The following is a 19207-nucleotide window of genomic DNA, read 5'->3' as shown; positions in this document are numbered from 1 at the left end:
TAAGCAACCTACACTAGGCTAGATCCTATATGTAAAACAAAGACAAACATGAGACAGTGGTCTTTGTTCACACGCACATTATTATTAAAGAATAGTATGTAACCACACATTATAGGACACAGAAAATAACAGCTGTTTTAAAAACAAAAATAAAAATAACATGAAATACATAGCATTTACCGTATGGTAAGCATCATACTAAGCCTTATTTATTTAGTGAATAATTTACTCCATACAGCACTTCCATAGGTAAATTCTATTTTCCTCCCACAAGAGGAAACTGAAGCATGGGGCAGGTAAATGAATGACATTCTCAAGGCTACACATTAAGTGATTCCCTCCTACGCAGTCAATAGTCCACACTCATAACCACTACTCTATAATCAATGATCATTGGGACGGAACTTACTGAAGCAGTTGAGAAGGGTTTCATAAAGGAGGTGAGGCTTATTATATGAACAGGTAAACTATGCAGCTATAAATTGGAGGCAAAAAAGGAGGCCAGAAATGTGCTGAGAACTTCCAGCGAGTAACCACAAAATCTGCTTACCTGGGATATAGCGTGCATGCTTTGATAGCAATGATAAACTTAAAAAAGTAATACAGAGCTAAATTATAATTGGTCTTGAAAGGCAGGCAAGAGAGTTTTATGCAAAAGGGAAGTTAATTTTAACTCACCTAATCCCTGTGGAGTAGGATACAGAGTATTTCTAGGTATCCTATCTCCCAATCTCATTAGATGCAATGGTTCCCATAGAATGACTATCAAATATATTTGTTACAGCATAATTGTTTGTATTTAGAGCGGATATTCCTATTTTTTAAGAGGCAAACTCGGAGACTTTACCTGCAATAAATCCTAGGGTCTTTCTTTTTATTTACTAGTCAGAGATTCCAAATAACTAATGTATAAAACCTTAATGCTTTCTTTTTTTTTAATTTACTTTTTTTTTATTATGTTATGTTAGTCACCATACAGTACTTCATTCGTTTTTGATGTAGTGTTCCATGATTTATTGTTTGCCTATAACACCAAGTGCTCCTTGCAATATGTGCCCTCCTTAATACCCATCACCAGGCTAGCACTGACTTTCTCAATACAAGAGCATATCATTGCCTTTTTTTTTTTAGCATAAAAGCAACATAATTATCTATGTTAAGTGAAATGTCCTAAAACTTCCTTAAATTTATATTCCTCAAGCATTTTGAACATTCGCAAAATTTTTATGTTTTTCTACATCTCATTTATGGCTATCCTCACTTTCCAAACACACACACACACACACACACACACACACACACACACACCATAAGCACATAACACCTGTTTGGCTTGGAATAGCTATTAGTATAATGAACTATATCATTTAGAATATACTAGATATCCAGTATGTTAAATAACCAAAAATTGTTACCTCTTATCTTTCTCTTTCATAATTTTTAACTTCTGAGCATTTTGTGTCTTGCAACTACCTCAATCTAAAGGTGGATCTTTATGGAAGGAAATAAAATTGAAGCAATATTCCTACTGGTCAATTTTTGTTACTCGACTCTGGGTAGAGAAGGAGCTTTGAGAAGAAAAAGACCGATGTGGGTTAAAAAAAACAAAAACAAAAACAAAACAAAAACAAGGAAAGTTTTGGAGAATGGCTGAAATTTGATAGAAGGAGAACATATAATATTGTAAAAAGCGCCCATACTATGTTCAACAGTATTTTGTGAATGAGAATATAATTCTTGGTTCAAAGCAGGGCTTTCTATTAAGAGATTTTAATAACATTCAATCCTCCATGAATAAATACAGAAAGCAGGTTTTATCCTGAGGCATCTGAATTTAAACTTTTAAAAAAGGGAGAAACATTTTTAGTTTCAGTGTGAATAAAAATAGAGTCCTTAGAAAAACCACACTATAACAGCATGTTTACTTCTGGAAAAATAATGAAAGATTTTACTTTAACAGCAAATAACTGTAAATATTTTTTAAAGTATCATATATTTGAATATGCAGTTGCATATCCAGACAAAATGAAAGGAGCAAAGATATAAATTCTAATAATACTTTTAGAAAAAAACAGTGAGTGAGGGAGCAGCTGCCCTTGGCAGTACATATCATATTTTCCAAATGTTATCAATTTGCCTCAAACCATCCCTTTTAGGTAACTGTTTTTTTTTATAAAAGATCAAAAATAAATTAAGGAATTTGATAATATCTAATCTTTTTGTAATTAATGAAGTGCATCTGAAATTTCATATTAATGGTGTCATTCCTCCTGTCTATACATAAACTTTTTTATCGTGAATATAATAATAAGGGACCTTTTTCCCCACATAGTTTGCTTGCCTGGGACTACATATTTTGACCCCAATTCTTAAAACAATGTAAATACAGTGGTGGCTTAAAAGATGTAAAAATAGGGGAAGGGAGGGAAATCTGAAGGGGGAGAAATTAGAGAGGGAGATGAACCATGAGAGACTATGGACCCCCAGAAACAAACTGAGGGTTTCAGAGGGGAAGGGGATTGGGGGAGGGGGTAACAGGGTGATGGGTATTAAGGAGGGTACGTGTTGTGGTGAGCACTGAGTGTTATACGTAACTAATGAATCATCGAACACTACATCAAAAACTAATGATACAGCAGCTAACTGAACATAATAAAAAAAAAGATGTAAAAATATATATAATTAGTATGCTAAACAGTATTTAAACTTCTTACAAAAAACTAATGGGCAATTTCAAATGTTTTGCAGTAGAAAGTGTAGACTGTAAATTAAATAATATTTAAATGCTACATGTTGACAAAAAAAGTGTTTAATTAAGATGTATTTTTAATATATTAGTCTAGAAACCTTTAAATAAGCACACCAGATTTAAAATGTAATTTAAATTAATATTTTAGAAAAAAAGGGTCAAGGTTAAACTGTTTGTCTTCCTTAAAAGTTTATAATGTCTTTTGTGTCTCTACTTACAAAAAGAAATCTCAATGAAACTTGGATATTAAAACCTCCCAGGAAACCAACAATAAAAGCTGCTAAGAATTTCACAAGTTTTTTTTTCCTTAGGTGTTAATTAAATGATCATTTAACACTGCAATGTAAACACAACATTTTCATCTCCTGACAGCACAGCCTATTATAAATCTGGGGTAATAAAAGTCTTGGTGTTAACGCTCTGAACCAAGTTCCCACCACACTCTAAGATGCCTTGTCATGTCTAAGGTTAAGCATCTAGACACAAAACAAAGCTTGCGCCTACTCGACTTCCAGTCCAATTTTCCCATCGCCCAGTGACCTAGGTAACACTTTGAGCAATAAAGAATAAATTTAATTTCTCCAGCATTTTGTGAGGATTAGGAACAATTGTTGGCTTGCAATGACTTTTTATCCTTGGATTCTTTTTCCTCCAGAGCATTCCTCCGGTCCTAAAAGAGAATTCTGATGGTTTAAGACATAGAACAAACAGAACTTTAAATTAGGCTTTTTTCAATCAATTGGAACTGTTGGAGGGGAAGCAATCAACCTTTCTCTGTGCTGTTCTCAGCTATTCACATACTTCAAGCTTTAATCTTTCACTAGTAGAAGAAACCTATCATGACGGGGCAAAGCTATCTTTTCCCATTCTGTTTCCAGACGTATTTATTTCTCTTTTCTTTAAGATTTTTTTTAAAACGCTTAAATCAAGTTGCCATACTTAGCTGTACACATTCATTTGGGGGAGATTTCGAGAGGCGCAGATGTTCTCTTAATAACATTTCACACAGCCATGTCGTACCCTACACCACGGGTGTTGCCACCAACAGGCCTTTTTACTTTTCATTGCTTCCTTCTCTAGAATTTAGTTTTTAAGAAAAAAAAAAACACAAAAAACACTTCTGCCCAAAAGTTTCTTACATAGATCAGTTTATCAAATATTTATCACAATTTTTCAACTTCCTACAGAGAATTCAGTGATAGCAATTAACTTGGTTATGGGTAAAAGGTAATAAAGAGGATATACACCACATTGCCCCTGCCTGCGAAGCTTATGTACATGTGAAAAGTACTGGAGCTACAATAAAAACAAAACAAAACAAAAATAGCTTCTGGCTCAGATCTATTTCATTATCAAATATTGTTTAAATCCAAAGTGCTAAACGACTTGCAATTTGCACTGCCTTTTGACATATGTTTAATCTAAAAATGCACTTACGATCACATATGCAGTTTATGTAAAGATGACAGAATGTTCCACAGATCATATCATATTTCCATATTACAAGATCAATGGGTTAATTATCTTAGATGGTTTTAAAAACTGAAATTTTAATTAGCAATATAATGTTCGTTAGCAACATATGCAAATCTTCTTGATAATTTTTAGAATAGTTTACCTATCGTTTAAGGAGCTTATGCAGTTTTTCAAACCAATTCGTATTTTTCCTTCATTTATTTAGGAAAAAACATCATTAAGACAACCACCCAAATATGTACACTAACATAGTTTCTGAGTCACAGTCTCTGTTTCTACAGCTAATTCATTTTATATAGGAATTTTAAAACTACATGAATCATGAACTGGGAGAGGGTAAGAGATCTCATTAAGAACATTCTGGCCTTAATGTACCTTGTGTGGCCAAGGGAGGAGAAACAAAATGATGCAAGTGCACATTTTATGTTAATTTGTAGTGGTAAAAAAAATTAATGTGGCTATGCTTATGTATGTGTTATTACACCAAGAATAATTGCAAGGCAGAGGTGAAACAGAACAAGGAGATTTGCTGACTATTGCCAAGTTGTAAAGACAACTGTGTGACTACTATTTTCATCTTACTTTGCAAGGACGAGATAATAATCATACAATACAATTTCTATCATACAGGAAAGTTGGCAATGTTCTTTTGAATACAGAATCTATAGCATGACTTGAAATATCCCCAGGAGGAAAATAAGATCATTCCCATTTTAAAGATAAGGAAACTTGACTCCAGAGGTGTCACCTGATTTCCAAAAACAGCAGAGCTGCTAATATCGGAGTAGGTATTTAAACACTTGTGCTTTATGTCCCCCCTCTTATGCTATAAATTAAATGATTTCAGTGTCTTAAAGCATAATGCAAATACATTAAAATTAGCTAAATAGAACTAAAATCCTATGGACACTTATTCCTAGAATTATTTATGTAAACTTCAGTCACCGAATTATAACTTTGAGATTGCAGTGGCAATTTTATGATTTACCACCAAATTTTAAAATGCTCCCCTAGTGATGTGTATTGAAAACTGTCTTTTTGACACGGAAACCACAAGCTTAAATTCAGGTGTCAGCCAACACAATCCCTCTTGAGGAACTAAGTTTTAATTTACATATTACAGGTCAGATGTTAGCAATGGCTGAGGCCACAAATACCACACACCAGCATCTAGCACAGTCTTCTCCAAATTCAAGTTGGCCTACCATGAGTTCTTGTTGGTGGAGATAAAAACATTTACATTTGGGAAAGCAACCATTTACACAAGTACACTTGCTGGGGAAGGATTCTTGCACTTGATGCAATTATGCTGTGGATCGCATACTCACAGAGTATATTCTGTGGGTAGGCAGCCCCGGAAACCCACCAACTTCTACCTTTCCCCAGCAGCAAACCTTCTACCTGTGACCTCTTTGAAATAAAACTATCAACATGGGGCCCGGCAAAAATCTCAAGTACAATGTTAATCTTCATGGCATTTCTAACTTCTAAATCATAGGATTACATGTGGATTATAAAACAAAATCAAAAGTAAGTCCTACTTAATGTCTCGCCTCTTTTCTTCATGTCAAAGTGGTAATAGCTACTCTGAAGTGTGTTCCGATACCCATATATCAAGTCTTTTGTCTATCTACTTTAAAGCAAACCTGTGGTTATGTCATAGTAATTTTTAAAAAATTATATGGTCCTCCTATATCTCTATTCTTTAAGGCAAGAACAGAGTCCCTTGGACCCAATGATAATAAGTCATTTCTAAGTTACTGAACAAAGAATGGGACTTGGTGGTTCAAATCACAGATAGTGAACGTGTCTCTAAGTTTTGTCTCACTTAGGGGAGCTCCTAGTTTTCAAAGGCAGTCTGTTCCCCTTAGCAAAGCGACAGTATTAACAGCACAGAGAGTATATCCTTGCCCGAATGGTAACGCAGTCACAGCCCACGTGAAGAACTTTCCTCCTCTGCACACCAAGCCCGGCGGCAGCCTCGCCAGTGGAGAGCAGCCGTAGCTATCATGGCAGCTCACTAGATGAGGAATGATGTGGATCCGGCCGGACAACGGTAACCGTAGCAACTGTAACCTGCAATTCCTGCACAACCACTGTCGGATTTATTGTGGTAGGGGCCAAATAGGCCAAGAGTAAAATGGAGCAGGAAACTGGCACCTGACACCTCTAGGAGCCCACCGTTGCATCAGAGCTGGCAGAAATTAATTCAAGAGGAATTTTGACACCAGCTCCGCCGTCGTCCTCCGCGTTTATCCCTGGATGCCAGAATCCTATGAGACTAACTTGCATAGTTTTATAGAAATGGAGTATTATATGCAGTTAACGAATGTTTTGCTTAAGTGAAAAATGGATTCTTTTTATTTTGCTGTGTCTACCAAAACCCTCCAAGGTTTAGGAGACTAAACATTTAATTACCCAAGTTACCCTTTAAGTTTAATTTGGCTCTCCATTATTCATAACGCCTTCCCAGCATTACTGTTTGCTCATTCACGTTACAAACCCTGAGCCCGACAGAGATTTAATTCAATACATCAAACACTTACTGAGAGGTTTCTAAAGGTCAAGCCTAATACTAGACCCCGGGGACATAAAAACACAAAACAAAACAAAACATGTTTTCATAATAAATGTATGTCAGCATTCATACACATAATCATCGAAAAAGAAAAGTAGGTTAATAACAACTGACAAGTTTACTAGTGGTTGCGTCTGGATGGTGGGATAATGAATAATTTCCACTTCCTCTTTTCTATTTTTCTGAATCCAAACATTTTAACATGAGGATATGTTACTCTCGTAACTATTAAAAACCAAAAACAAACACTAAAGCTCCTTCTATGGGATGAGATGAAAGGGGAAATAAAGACAACCTCACTGTATATTTGTTATACTTCACAAATGAATTTTTACCATAATAAAACAAAAATGTGTTTTCTTCTAAAAAAAAAAAGGCCCGATTATTATTATCAAAAACAATTTTGAGCATCTGAGATCCTAGCTGACAGTCAATGAACCTGACCAATCAAATTAAGCGGTCAAAATCTATTTGTCTCGAGGTAAGTAGTCACTAGGCCATAAAAAGAGTCCTTGAGTTTAAAAATACTATTTATAATGTTAGATAATTTAGAGGCTCCAAAGATCACTGGCGAATAAAAAATGCCACTTGTGAACCAGAAATAAAAAGGTTTTATTCGAAGTAGAGAAAATGGATCACTGGGACTCATGCATTTAATTTCATTTGTTAGTTTTGTTTTGTTTCAGCAGATACAAGTGAAAAATGAGTTTCTCCAATGTGCCTTGGATACTTAAACTTATGTTAGAAGTCTGGGTAAATATAATGATACTCAAAGAAATAAACTGAAAACCACAAAACAAATATTTATAACCAAATGCTCGACCGCAGTAGTACCAGTGAAATTCCTCTCTAACAAGCCCGGATTAGTAGCTGCAAACTCAAGTTGAAAAGTGTGAATCACTCACTGGTAAATCACCTTTAAGGTTACATTTATCAGAAAGATTTGTATATGCTATTCATATATATAATTGCCACTCATAAATTTCCATCAATCACGATCACCCATTTCAAAAGTCACTAAAATCTCAGTCAGTTAACCAGCTCCAGATTGTTTCAAAAATAATTTTCTCCACTCTTAAATTGCTAAATAAAAATGCAATGTCGGCTTTGGAGGAGGGGCAAAAGGGAGAATGGCGTATCTACGTAAGTTCAGGAAATTGTGGGCTGTCTCTTTTAACCTCCAACCTATGGCCCTTTACTTTCCCTTTACTTACACTTTCCATCTGTCAACAAGTGCTTGTAATTTTATGACACCGTCCTGTAGTTTATGCAGAGTTGGTATTACTTTACAGAGTTCTGTTAATGGACTGGATAAATGGTAAAGCTATTTAAACTAGTCTCCTGGTCCAACAAACACAGCTGCAACTGTACTACTATTTCTGAGCAAACATCTTGACCTGAACATGTAGTGCTCTCTCAACCCGTCCAAAGAGAAATTGGAGCAGACAGCAAAGGAAAAGCATATTTGGCCGCTAGCAGCAACCAACTGTGTCGAATCATAATTCATATACAGTGTACCCTCTTTTTCTTTTATATTGCATTTAGGGTCCAAAAAAAGCATGTGTGCTTCTTCACCTGGCATCTCATTTTCAGCCAAGAGTCAAATGGTGATTATTCGTGAAAAAGTGCAAAGAAAATCTGCATAAGGTCCAGTGTATCAGACTAGTTTTAAACTAAGCATACAATGATAAAAATCAGACATCAGTAGTATGAACTACACATTAAGTAATCTAGTAAACTTCTTCACTGGTTCTATACTAGGATAAAAAGTATTAAATAAGGGTAAAAGTATTAACTAATACAGTAAGTTAGAAAAAGAGATACTAATGAGAATTATGCAACAACTGATAAAGAGAAAACAAATTCTAAATTTGTTTCTTTCATGAATTCTAGATGTGTCTGTCTCTGATACATTATGTAGAAGGACAATTATGGATTGTTTAACTTTTATATTCAACAACCAGCCAAATACCTTCCCTGTCCCAACATATTTTCTCTATTATTTATCAGAAGTCCTGTAGCCTTTGTTCTGTCACTTATCCTTCTTGTGAAAGGAAGATTCATTTTTCAATGAACATTTTAGAGGACATTTTTGTTTGTAGATTTGTGCACATTTTTCCATCTGTTAGAACATTTGTTTCGGGTGAACTACTAGACACCTATATCACATGAAGAAAATCTGAACCTGAATCCTTCCCCTTGGAAATGACACAGGCCAGGCAGTCAGGCTCACAAGCTTTTGTTCCCGTATTTATTAAAGACAGTTAATGGTGGTGCTTTAATGCAATTAATGATCACCATCATAAAAAAGTGGTCACATGTATCTTACAACTTATCCTCTCAAGAGAAGTATCATCGGTAACAATTCACTAAATCTAATTCAGGTGGGACAACAGTGCCTCGACTCAAAAGATTCCTGATGTGAGGATGCAGAAAAAAATTACACCACTATGTGTATTTAGTGCTTATGTCAGGTATTAATTCCCAATCACTATTCAACATTAAGCCATCAATCTGTAACTTCGGGAACATCAAAGCATTCAAGTCCCTCTCGCCACTAGCCCTAGGAAATAAAACTTTATCTTCCAAAACTACCGAGAGGAAATTATTTGAGCCAAACAGGTACATCATAACTCCGAATGCATTTTCTAGGTGCCCATTTTCCCACCTTTTTTTTACAAGCTTTTAATTAACTAGAAAACATTGCCTGAGAGTTTTATGGGTTCTGTTTCTTTAATTTACTTCCTGAGGCTATCAGTTCTCTTTCCACGTGGGGGCTTCCTAAAGTTATAAAATTACAACAAAATATAAGAGAAAATCCCGTGTCCACTACGTGATATTGTCAAAGAGGAAAAAATGTTCAACGGAATATAATTTGCTGATAGAGAATTCTGCACTGGATTACACCACCTGAAGCCTCCTAAGAAAATTAATCCAAGTACCTCTAGACTAAAAATCACATAGTCTTGCTCCTCAGAGACAGTGTAGAAATTAATTTTCCCCTCTTTAGCTTAATACTTTAAACTGTAGATGACAGACATTCGTTTAAATTATATTTTAATAGCTACATAGAAAATAGAAAATTTCCATTTGGACACTATTAGCAAAGTAGTAGTTTCATATGTCTCATTATACACTAGCCTCGAAGTCAATTCTTCAGTCTCCTCAATCACAAAAACTTAAAGCAGAAAGTAGAATGACTCTTAAAACCATCTCTGTGGCCCTTCTTGGAAACTAAGCAGAAATATTTAAATATAAGTATCAACTTATATACATACATAAAATCTTTATAATAGCCTAGATCCCATTTCCTTGGTCAAAACAGTCCTTAGAGAACTCTTACTTAAAAATCAATCTTCAGGTTTCTTTCTTTCTTTTTTAATTTACTTAAATTGAGCCAGTTAACCAGCAGGGAGCACACGAAGGAGAAATCCTGCCAGGCGACTTTGGCTATCCTTAGAGGAACAGTACCAGGAAGGTCAACTCTAGAGAGGAGATGGGGTGTTAGTCAGCTGGCTGCACATTTGCCGACTGGGACAGTTCTCTCTGTAGTGAGTTAAGGCATCAGGAGAACCTAACAGAGATCCTGGCTACAATGCAGGGAGGGCTCTGAGAGGACAGTCCTCCTACTTCTGGACTTGATAACAGCAATATTGAACCAATAGGCTACGATGAAGCCAAGTTCGGAGAAAAGCAATGTGCTCACTTTCCCTAAAACACAAACCTATGGGACATCCCCGCATCCCGGTGGAATCCGTGCCGAGCAGTTTATTCTGTATATCCCAACAGTTTTGTCACAACATCCACGAACGACAATAATCGTTGTTATTTATTTTTCCAACACTTTGTAGTTTATCTCCCATCTGCACAAAATCATTCATATGGCTGAAAATCTCATTTTAAAAGCTTTCAAAAATGTGTTTTCACTATTACATATTAGGTCAGGGAACAAGCATTCCAGGGAGGAAAAACGGATTCTGCCTAGAACTCACATTACGCTCCTTCCAAAGAAGTACTTCCGTTAACAGAATATGACATATTTGTTATGAAACCTTTACAGTCATTCCTATGGCAGAGTTTGGAATTCTGGCTTTAAAGGGAACATTTAAGAGGAAATTTACAGCCCTCTTTAAATACCTTATTATAATATTTCCAGACTAATAAACACTACTCCAGTACAGAAACAATGTCAAGAAAGCGGACGTTAGGAACCCTAACTTTACAAGAAAACACTGCCAACTTCCTCTGAAGAGGAAATACAATGGCAATTTTCCCCTTCAGAACTTAATCAGAAGTTTCCGTAAAGAAGTGAGGTCAATCTCACCATCATCGCATAACCGAGAAAGAATAATACAATTACAATGACACATACATAAACCACTAAATGCTAACCAAATAAAACAACTGGAACCACTGGAAAACCAATCTTAAATTTCCATAAGAAGACAAAAAAAAAAAAAGGCAAACTTTTAATCCATTAATCTATCGTGAATAGATTCTAGGAAAGCACAAGGAAACAGATCCAAAATACATTTAATAAAATACAAGGTACTACCCAAAGCAACAATAACTATTTCTGTCTACTTACAGCCTGTACAGCTTCGAAGTCCCAAGAAACAGCAACTCAGGAAACAGCTGAAGGTGATTTCTGTTTAAACGCCTTTTGAGAAAAACAAAAACAAAGCGCATGTTACACAGAAAATACCCAACAATGACTCTGTGATTTGGCCGTGTCATGCATTTCAGGAAAGAAAGAAACGACATTCAAAAGAATTCAAGCATTGCAAATCAAAAGTCGGTTACACCTTTTGTTACCTGACTCTTTAAAGCAATTTTCCATTACGCTTACTCAGATGATTCCCTCGGCCTAAACCCTAACCTCACGTCCTGTGCAACATCAGTCATCCAGAACATACACAATGAAAAAGGATGTCTTGACTCAGACTCTGGTGTCTAGGTTAGGCAAGTGCTGTATACAGCTCAAATGCCACAGTAAACATTGCCCTAAAAATAATTCACACACTGTCCCAGATGACCTAAATTTTCAGCCAAGGCATTGCGGGGAGATGGAAATTTCAATTTTGTTAGCATCTTGCTTAGTTGTGGAAAAAAGGTGTGAGAAAGTGTCAGCATGATTTGTCCCTATCGGCAAACGCAGAGGAAAACCGCAAACTCCAAACCTATACCCACGGTTCTTGGCCCTTCACTGAAAATAAGGCTGGGTTATAACCAATCGTGGTGGCTAAAAATGTTTAGAAAATGCTTTTTTAAATGTTTACCTGATATGAAGTTAAATTTAGGATTTACCAAAAAAATGTGATTGCAACCCTAACTCAATTAAGCTGTGATGCCATGTAACTAGTTCTTCTGGAGTGCGCACGCCTGTTAAACAGTAGGTAGGTTCTGGTGCCGATGTACTAACCTCCCGATCCCATTCATTTTAAGGGGACAATTTAACATATCAGTAAAAATAAACATCCATCTCCCAAATTTGAATAAAATAATGACAAGCTGATGCAAAAACGTACATTTAAATGATTTACAAGTTGCTATTGCTGTAGATGAGAGTAAGAAGGTCCAGAAAACTAAAGTCACATTGAAGAAACTAGAGGTATTTCTTGAGTCTTAAGTATAAATGTTAAGAGGACAGGAAAAGAAGGCATATCAATCTTGACATACATAAATGGTCATCAGGTAGGAGCAAAATTATACTTACTTAATCTGCAGAGGGCAGAAATAGCACTAGTGATTATAACTCTTAAGAAAGTAGATGATGAGGGAGGCCTCTCTAAGAATTAGAGAATTTCCAAGGATTGGAAGAAATGGAATGAACTTCCTTGAGAAACTCTCAACTCTTTATTCCACTTATATTCAAGCAGAGGCTATGCATTTTGTTTTGTTTTGTTTTCCTGCAAAGGACATAATAAAAAGAAATCCTGCTTTAGACGAAAAATTGCACCAGGTGAACTCCAGAACTTCTTCCAACTCCAAAATGCCATGAGGCAATGATGAACACTGTAACTTTTGTTACATAAATTCCTATTATGAAGAAGTTGATCATCTACAGAAACATTCTCAACACTTAATAAAATGCACACTCATAAAAAAGTATGCCAAGACAATTAGGGGGAAAATAGTACAATTAGTGGTGAAAGGGTGGAATTTCTTCCCACTTCCGCTAATTTTTATAAATACAGCATATAACAAGGTTAAATTTAAAGTGAAACCAAAAGCTATTACTCATTTATTTTTCTCTGCTGGGCATGGAGAAAGGAAGGAGTACTTCTGAGGAAGGAGTACTTTCAGAATCTACTATTACACAATTTTGATATAATGCAACTTAATTATGACCTTGTCACATTTTTCTTTCAAAAAATAAACTACAAATATTCACAATATTTGTGGCAATTAGAATTCTTCCAGGGAAGCAACGACTCTTGGAAAGACTCCCATTATTCAAAGAGCCAATCTCAATTTCCAAAATGGCAGACATGGGGTTTCGTGATCTCATCCAAACCACTGGACTAACAGACATCCTCCAGGATTCTCCAGCCACAACCAGTATGCTCCTTCAAGCCCCTACTCCCTGCTATTTGGGGAGCTTTCCTTTTTCAGATGGTACTTTCTTACATCTTATGTGAAGCTTCCCTGATTCCCCTACACAGAGGTAGTTCCTCCCTTGGCTGCATCCCTATACCCCCATAGCGTTTGATAAATAAGAGTCCTTAACATTGTATTGTATTTATTCACATACTCATCTTTTTCCTAGTAGACTGTAAGCTCTTCAAGTATAAAGACCACATATTTGTATCCCTTCCCTTCTTCTCTGGCACTCAGTGGTTTCTTAGGAAATGCTAAATGAGAACATACTTCTCTTTTTGCATTTTGATATAGTTCAGCAAAACGCTAGTATATGCATTTTACATTCAGCCAGCTTTCCTCTGGGTTGCTTTCTGAGGTTCCTGCCTTAGTTTTTATGCTGCTCTCTAGCTAACCAAAGTCCCACCACCAAACTTGCTTTCATGTGCCCTATTCCCAACTACTTCCTTTCCCTCCCATCAACCTCTTTCCCCCTACTATCCTCAACATCATCTAGAAGTTGGAAGGAATCCAGTATGTCTAAACAAATTCAGAGATCCTGAAAAAGTAGATATTTCGGATTGGGTATAAGTAGTGTCTTTTTCTTAATTATTCCTTTCAAGTCCCAGCCATTCTTAATTCACTCTAAGATGATCACCGTTCTGAAAGGTTTGCATGAATTATCTCATTCCTTCTCCAGACCCAACCCCAACAGCACGTACTGTTGTTACTGCCATTCTGGAGAGCTCATAGAAAGTACAGCTAAACCCTGAATTCAGGTAGGGTGATTCGAGAACGTATCCTCTGAATTACCTCTATCAAAGAGACACACGCTAAACATTTCTAAACATTAAATCAAAATAATACAATCTTGAAATCTTATACTTCTCATCAATCTTTCCTTGGGAAAATAATAGCTTTATAGAGTCCATTTCTTTAATATCTATGAATGAACCACTTGAAAATAAAACATTTAAAAAAAATGAACTCGATATTCAGCTCACTGTTTTAAAGATCCATTTAAAATGCCTGAAGTTTGAGAGAAAAATGAAAATATGTATAAAATAGTTTTCTCTGAATTCAGGTAGTTTACCATTGTTTCATGAAATTATTGTGAATGATCTTAACATTGTCTAAACCAAATAGGAGCATAAGACAGGGTAGTATACTAGAAGGGCAGATAATAAGTCATGTGATAACATGCATAGAAAAACAGTATGAAGCTTTTTTCCTATAAGAGTATCAAGACACTTGGGGTTCCTGTTCTTCATCAGTGCTAAGAATAAATGGAAATACAACATTAAAATGAAAGGTGAAACTCTTCCAAAATATTCAGTGAAGGGAAAAATTTTAAAGCAGGGATTTCTTGTAAAATGACTGGAAATTAAGTTCTTAAATTAAAGAGGATTTTTTTTTTAAATCCAGAATTACTTTAAAAACCACTAAGGTGCAAAACAATTTCTAAACAGAGCTGAAAAATAAGTAACCTAGCTAACATCTTCGAATGACACAGAATGCTTCTTAGTAGCTTGAAGAGGATAGTGCCGTAACAATCCTCATGTAAATGAGTTAAAGAAGCTAAAATCTGATGGTCCCAGGAACAGAAAAACAGCACGTAGTGAACTAAATCTATCTCTGAGGAGGATTTATGCGAGCCAGCCTAAATTGGCTCCCTTAAGCTGACCAGGTGGGTCAGTTCCCTATTGTTCTGAGCAAGGACACTCAATTGTGTCGAAGGAAAGACAGAGTCACATGCAGCCCTTGTACCATCACCAGTTAGACGCAATCTGCCCACAAGATCTCAGGGCTAACTGAGGTCCTCTGGATGGTAATTCATGACTTCAGAAAGGTGTGTATAAAGTGTGTCTCAAAGACATTTCTTCTTAGGGCAAAGATGACAGGGATCCCAATAACTGTTTCCTCCGTGTTACAGCCATTTTTGAGCATGACCTTCAGTGGGGTGAAGGATCTTTCTGTGTCGCACAAAACACCACTGGCTTCTGAAATGCTGATTCTGAACAACCTCAATTTCAAGGGCAGCCTGAGCATTATGGACAAGCGTTGCTTCAAATTATCTGTCAGCTGCTCCTATGTCTTGTCCATCGGTAAAAGTGACAGTCTCTTACTTTTTCAACTTCTACCTCAATTCAATGACTATGTGCAGCCTTTATCCCAATTCAAAATGTAAAATGGAAACAACTGTTCCTGTTGTTGTAAATGTAAAGTATTTTAGCAGTGTGCCTGGTCTGTAATAAGCGCTCAATAAATCTGCCTTCGTGAGTTTATCACGTACCATCTCCTATGTCATACAAAAATGCCTTCTTTTCAGGTAAACTTCTACTCGTGTTTTAAAAAGTTTTTATTCTGACATTTTTAAGGCAAAGATTTTAATGTTTATGTATTATTTATATGGATAAATCAAGCTTATTAGTAAAAGTATTACTTCCTTTTCACTCCCCTTACTTCTTGTCATTTCTCTACATCTTCAGAGCAATTATGAGAAATACCCTGAAACAAACTTGATGAAAGTTTTGTACATTCTTCACATCTTTTCTATTGACATATGCCATGAACGATAGTAAATATGAATGTACAGAAATCCAATTTATTATGTACACATTTTATTAGCTCAATAAAACAATGCCTAAACTGAGCTTTTGAAAAAACAGGAGAGATGTTGAAATGCATGATAACAGTTCTTTAAATTCCAACCATGTGACAAGCATTTTATGAAACTATATGTACATTATCTTACTTAAACCATGGACTGCTAGTATCATTATCTCTGTTCCAAAGATGAGGAAACAGGTTTGGAAAGATGAGCAATCTGATCAATATCTCATGGTGGAATTGAAACCAAAGGTTTTCTAGTTTTGTGCAGTAACAGTATAATACACAATGGGGTTTATCTGAGGCGTGATTATTGCTAACTCAAAGCAAGAGTTTTCTGATGTCACTCTTACCTAATGTTTCTGATTTTAAAAGGAGGTACAGGAGTTTGTATCTGTTTAGAAAGCATAATCAACAGTACAACCAAGGAGTATACTACAGAATGGGAGGCAATAGCATATAAAACTACGAAGTGCCTAAGCAGAGGGGAGTTGAGGTTCTCTGCACCCCACTTGATGCCAGAAGCTAGAACGGCAGCATATAGTGGGGGGCTCCAGAACTACCCACCTGCATCCAAAGCAGACAGACACTGCAAAGACGACAATCAAGTAATTTTTTTTATAAATGTTCTCATAATGTAATATTCCAATTGCATCAATACCAAATCATCCCATGTTACCAAACTGTCATTCTGAAAGCGTTCTCACCAATATTTGCCTGCAGTCCAGCAGATATAAGTTGCTTTGAAAAAAGATAAGAGCAATATATATGAAAGTCCCTGCAGAAAAGTCTCTCCTTCCACGTAAAGTTGTGAAATTCCGTCTAGCAGGCATAATTCAAGCAGAAAGGTATCCAACAGGAATGAAAGACAGAATTCAATGTAAAATATTTGACATTCACTGCTTCCACAAATACATTGTAACAGTGCAAACTAAAGTAGTCATTTCAGAGGAGGTATAAAGGACACAGCATCTAGCAAACACTGTCACAAAGGATGAGCCCAAAACAGATGTGGGAAAAATAAACAGCCTTGCTGCTTCAGAATTTATAAAATGGTCCACAAAGAGCAAACAGGCCTTCTCGCCACTGTTCAACTTCAAGGCCCATAAAAAACGATGCATGAGAAACCCTCTCAAGATGGACTCAATGTTCTGTTAAACTTTCCATAGTGCACGTGCGTTAAACCCTTCTCTGATCAGTCAGTCAATGTAACTTAAAATAGTCTGGTATCGCTTATAAATGAGAATAATTCACATTTAACAGATATCACAGATTAAGTGATACACGCTTGATCATCTATGGCATTTTTATCTCACGCAGGGTATATACTCGGCCTCTGTAAGTTTGATGTATTCTCAAAAGACAAATTATACTTCCTAAAAAAGGAACTTCTGCGATTTTAAACTTGGTAGTATAAAGAAGTCGGAGAACAATTCTTTTGAAATGAGCTTGCATTCTTTTCCAAGGAGATTAGCACTGTTGGTTTGCCCTTACTTTAAGAAAAGGAATGTGTTATGTGTTGCCTGTAAACTTGTAGGATTAGTCAGAAGAGGGATTCTCTACATCCTTGATGAACAGGGGATAAGTGGTGCTTTCCTTCAGACCTGTTCCACAAAATATTCTCCACTTGAACTCATGTGTCGCGACCTACAACAAAAATCCTAAGGCACGGTAATTCCTCCGCCTCACACTGGCTGTCACATGCTTATGAATGGTGTGTGTACACAGGACCACCTTAAAAAAAAAATAATGTGTCCTTTAGATATCCTCTCCTGGGAATGCCGTGTTTAGCCAAATGTAGGTTCCATTGTAAAGGGATTTAGACTTTTCTAAACAAAAATGAGTATTTTCTTTATATCAACTCGATAGAAACTTGAAAATGTCTAAGTGGACAGCTTTTTTTCCCCAGGAATCCCTACATGGCTTTATCATAATACTTCAGGATTCATTTTTTAAGCAAAAAAGCAGATCAAATGACATAGTAGGCAAAATATAATTTCAAATCTAAGGATACTAAAACGTGGAGAGTTGAAAGCAAAAAAACACCCTTCCATGTTATTGTTATGAAAAGAGAAACAGTCCAAACCTCTGCCTATATCACTACTGCAATTTCCTTATCATAAGGGTATGAGATGACTGTAAAGTTAAACCGAAGCCTAATACCCCAGATTTTCTATGGTATGCTATTGGTTTTCATTAACATAATTTAGGAATATCAGCATTTTATTTTGCATATAAGTGTTTCACTGCATTAGGGACTTAATGTCCCAACAGTTTTCTGACAACCTTAACCAATTTCAAAACTTTCTCATACTTGTGCTTTTGTGTTAGGAAGAAACCCGTAAACGCAGATGATTTTCACTAGTGGAAACTGAAGTGGCCTGGGTCTCTTTAAAAGGCCATAAAATAGAACTTTAATGACTACAGCATAATCCCATAAACTATAAGTGAGCAACAGAATTTTACACCAGCCCACAAATGTTCTGGGCCCCAATGTGATCTTTTTTTTTTTTTTTTTTAACCCTCAAAGACATTATGCCCCAGCCAAGAATTACTTTGAATTAACGATTTGCATGGAGACTTTATTGCAGATACACACAGGTACCTTCTCTGAAGGATAAAGGAGTATATGGTATAAGTGTTCCAATTCTTTCTTGTAGTTTATTTGTAGTTTGTTTTCCTTAATTAAATTCCATTGAATTAACTAGTTACTTAACTAAATTATATTTCAGTTGAACACTTTGATTAAACAAATAGGAGACCTCCTAGTACATCTACATGAGGCACATTTCTCAAGGCTTCATTTTATTCCCAGATAAACAGGTACTACTGGCAACACAGAGTATGGAAATCTGCCACTGCACATGTTAGGTCTGGGAGTATAGTAGGAAATTGTCAAAACAGGAAGTAACGCGTGGTCATGGCGTGTAAGTGTGATGAAGACATACTCTTTTTACAGTGATCCATAACCACATTCTGGTGATGATCATATTATCTGATGTTGTTTTCCATACAACAGAAAGGAGAGAGAGAGGGAGAATGGGAGGGAGTGTGGAAAGAGGAAGTTTTTTGGTTTTTTGGTTTTTTCTTCTAGGAGGAAGGTTTTTTAATACCACCCATCTATTTCTTGACATTTGACTGATAACCCTGTATTTCAATGACTCTTTGAAGTGCAAAAATAAATCTTTCTTTTTGTAGCTATAATGCTTTGATTT

The 19207-nt window shown here is 36.0% G+C and overlaps 1 protein-coding gene across 2 annotated transcripts in view; it reads right to left on the bottom strand.

The window, feature by feature from the left end:
* SLIT2 (slit guidance ligand 2) overlaps window positions 1-19207 on the bottom strand; it is a 344969-nt gene that overhangs the window by 318072 nt on the left and 7690 nt on the right. For both annotated transcript variants that reach the window (XM_026514512.4, XM_026514514.4), the window contains exon 4: window positions 11392-11463. In XM_026514512.4, coding sequence (XP_026370297.2) covers window positions 11392-11463 — 72 coding nt within the window. The remainder of the gene's footprint in view (window positions 1-11391; window positions 11464-19207) is intronic.

Source organism: Ursus arctos, unplaced genomic scaffold, assembly GCF_023065955.2.
Source record: "Ursus arctos isolate Adak ecotype North America unplaced genomic scaffold, UrsArc2.0 scaffold_9, whole genome shotgun sequence".
In the NCBI taxonomy this organism is placed as follows: Eukaryota; Metazoa; Chordata; class Mammalia; order Carnivora; family Ursidae; genus Ursus; species Ursus arctos.
Note: the sequence above shows the minus strand (reverse complement) of the source record. Positions and strands in the feature narration are given on the sequence as shown.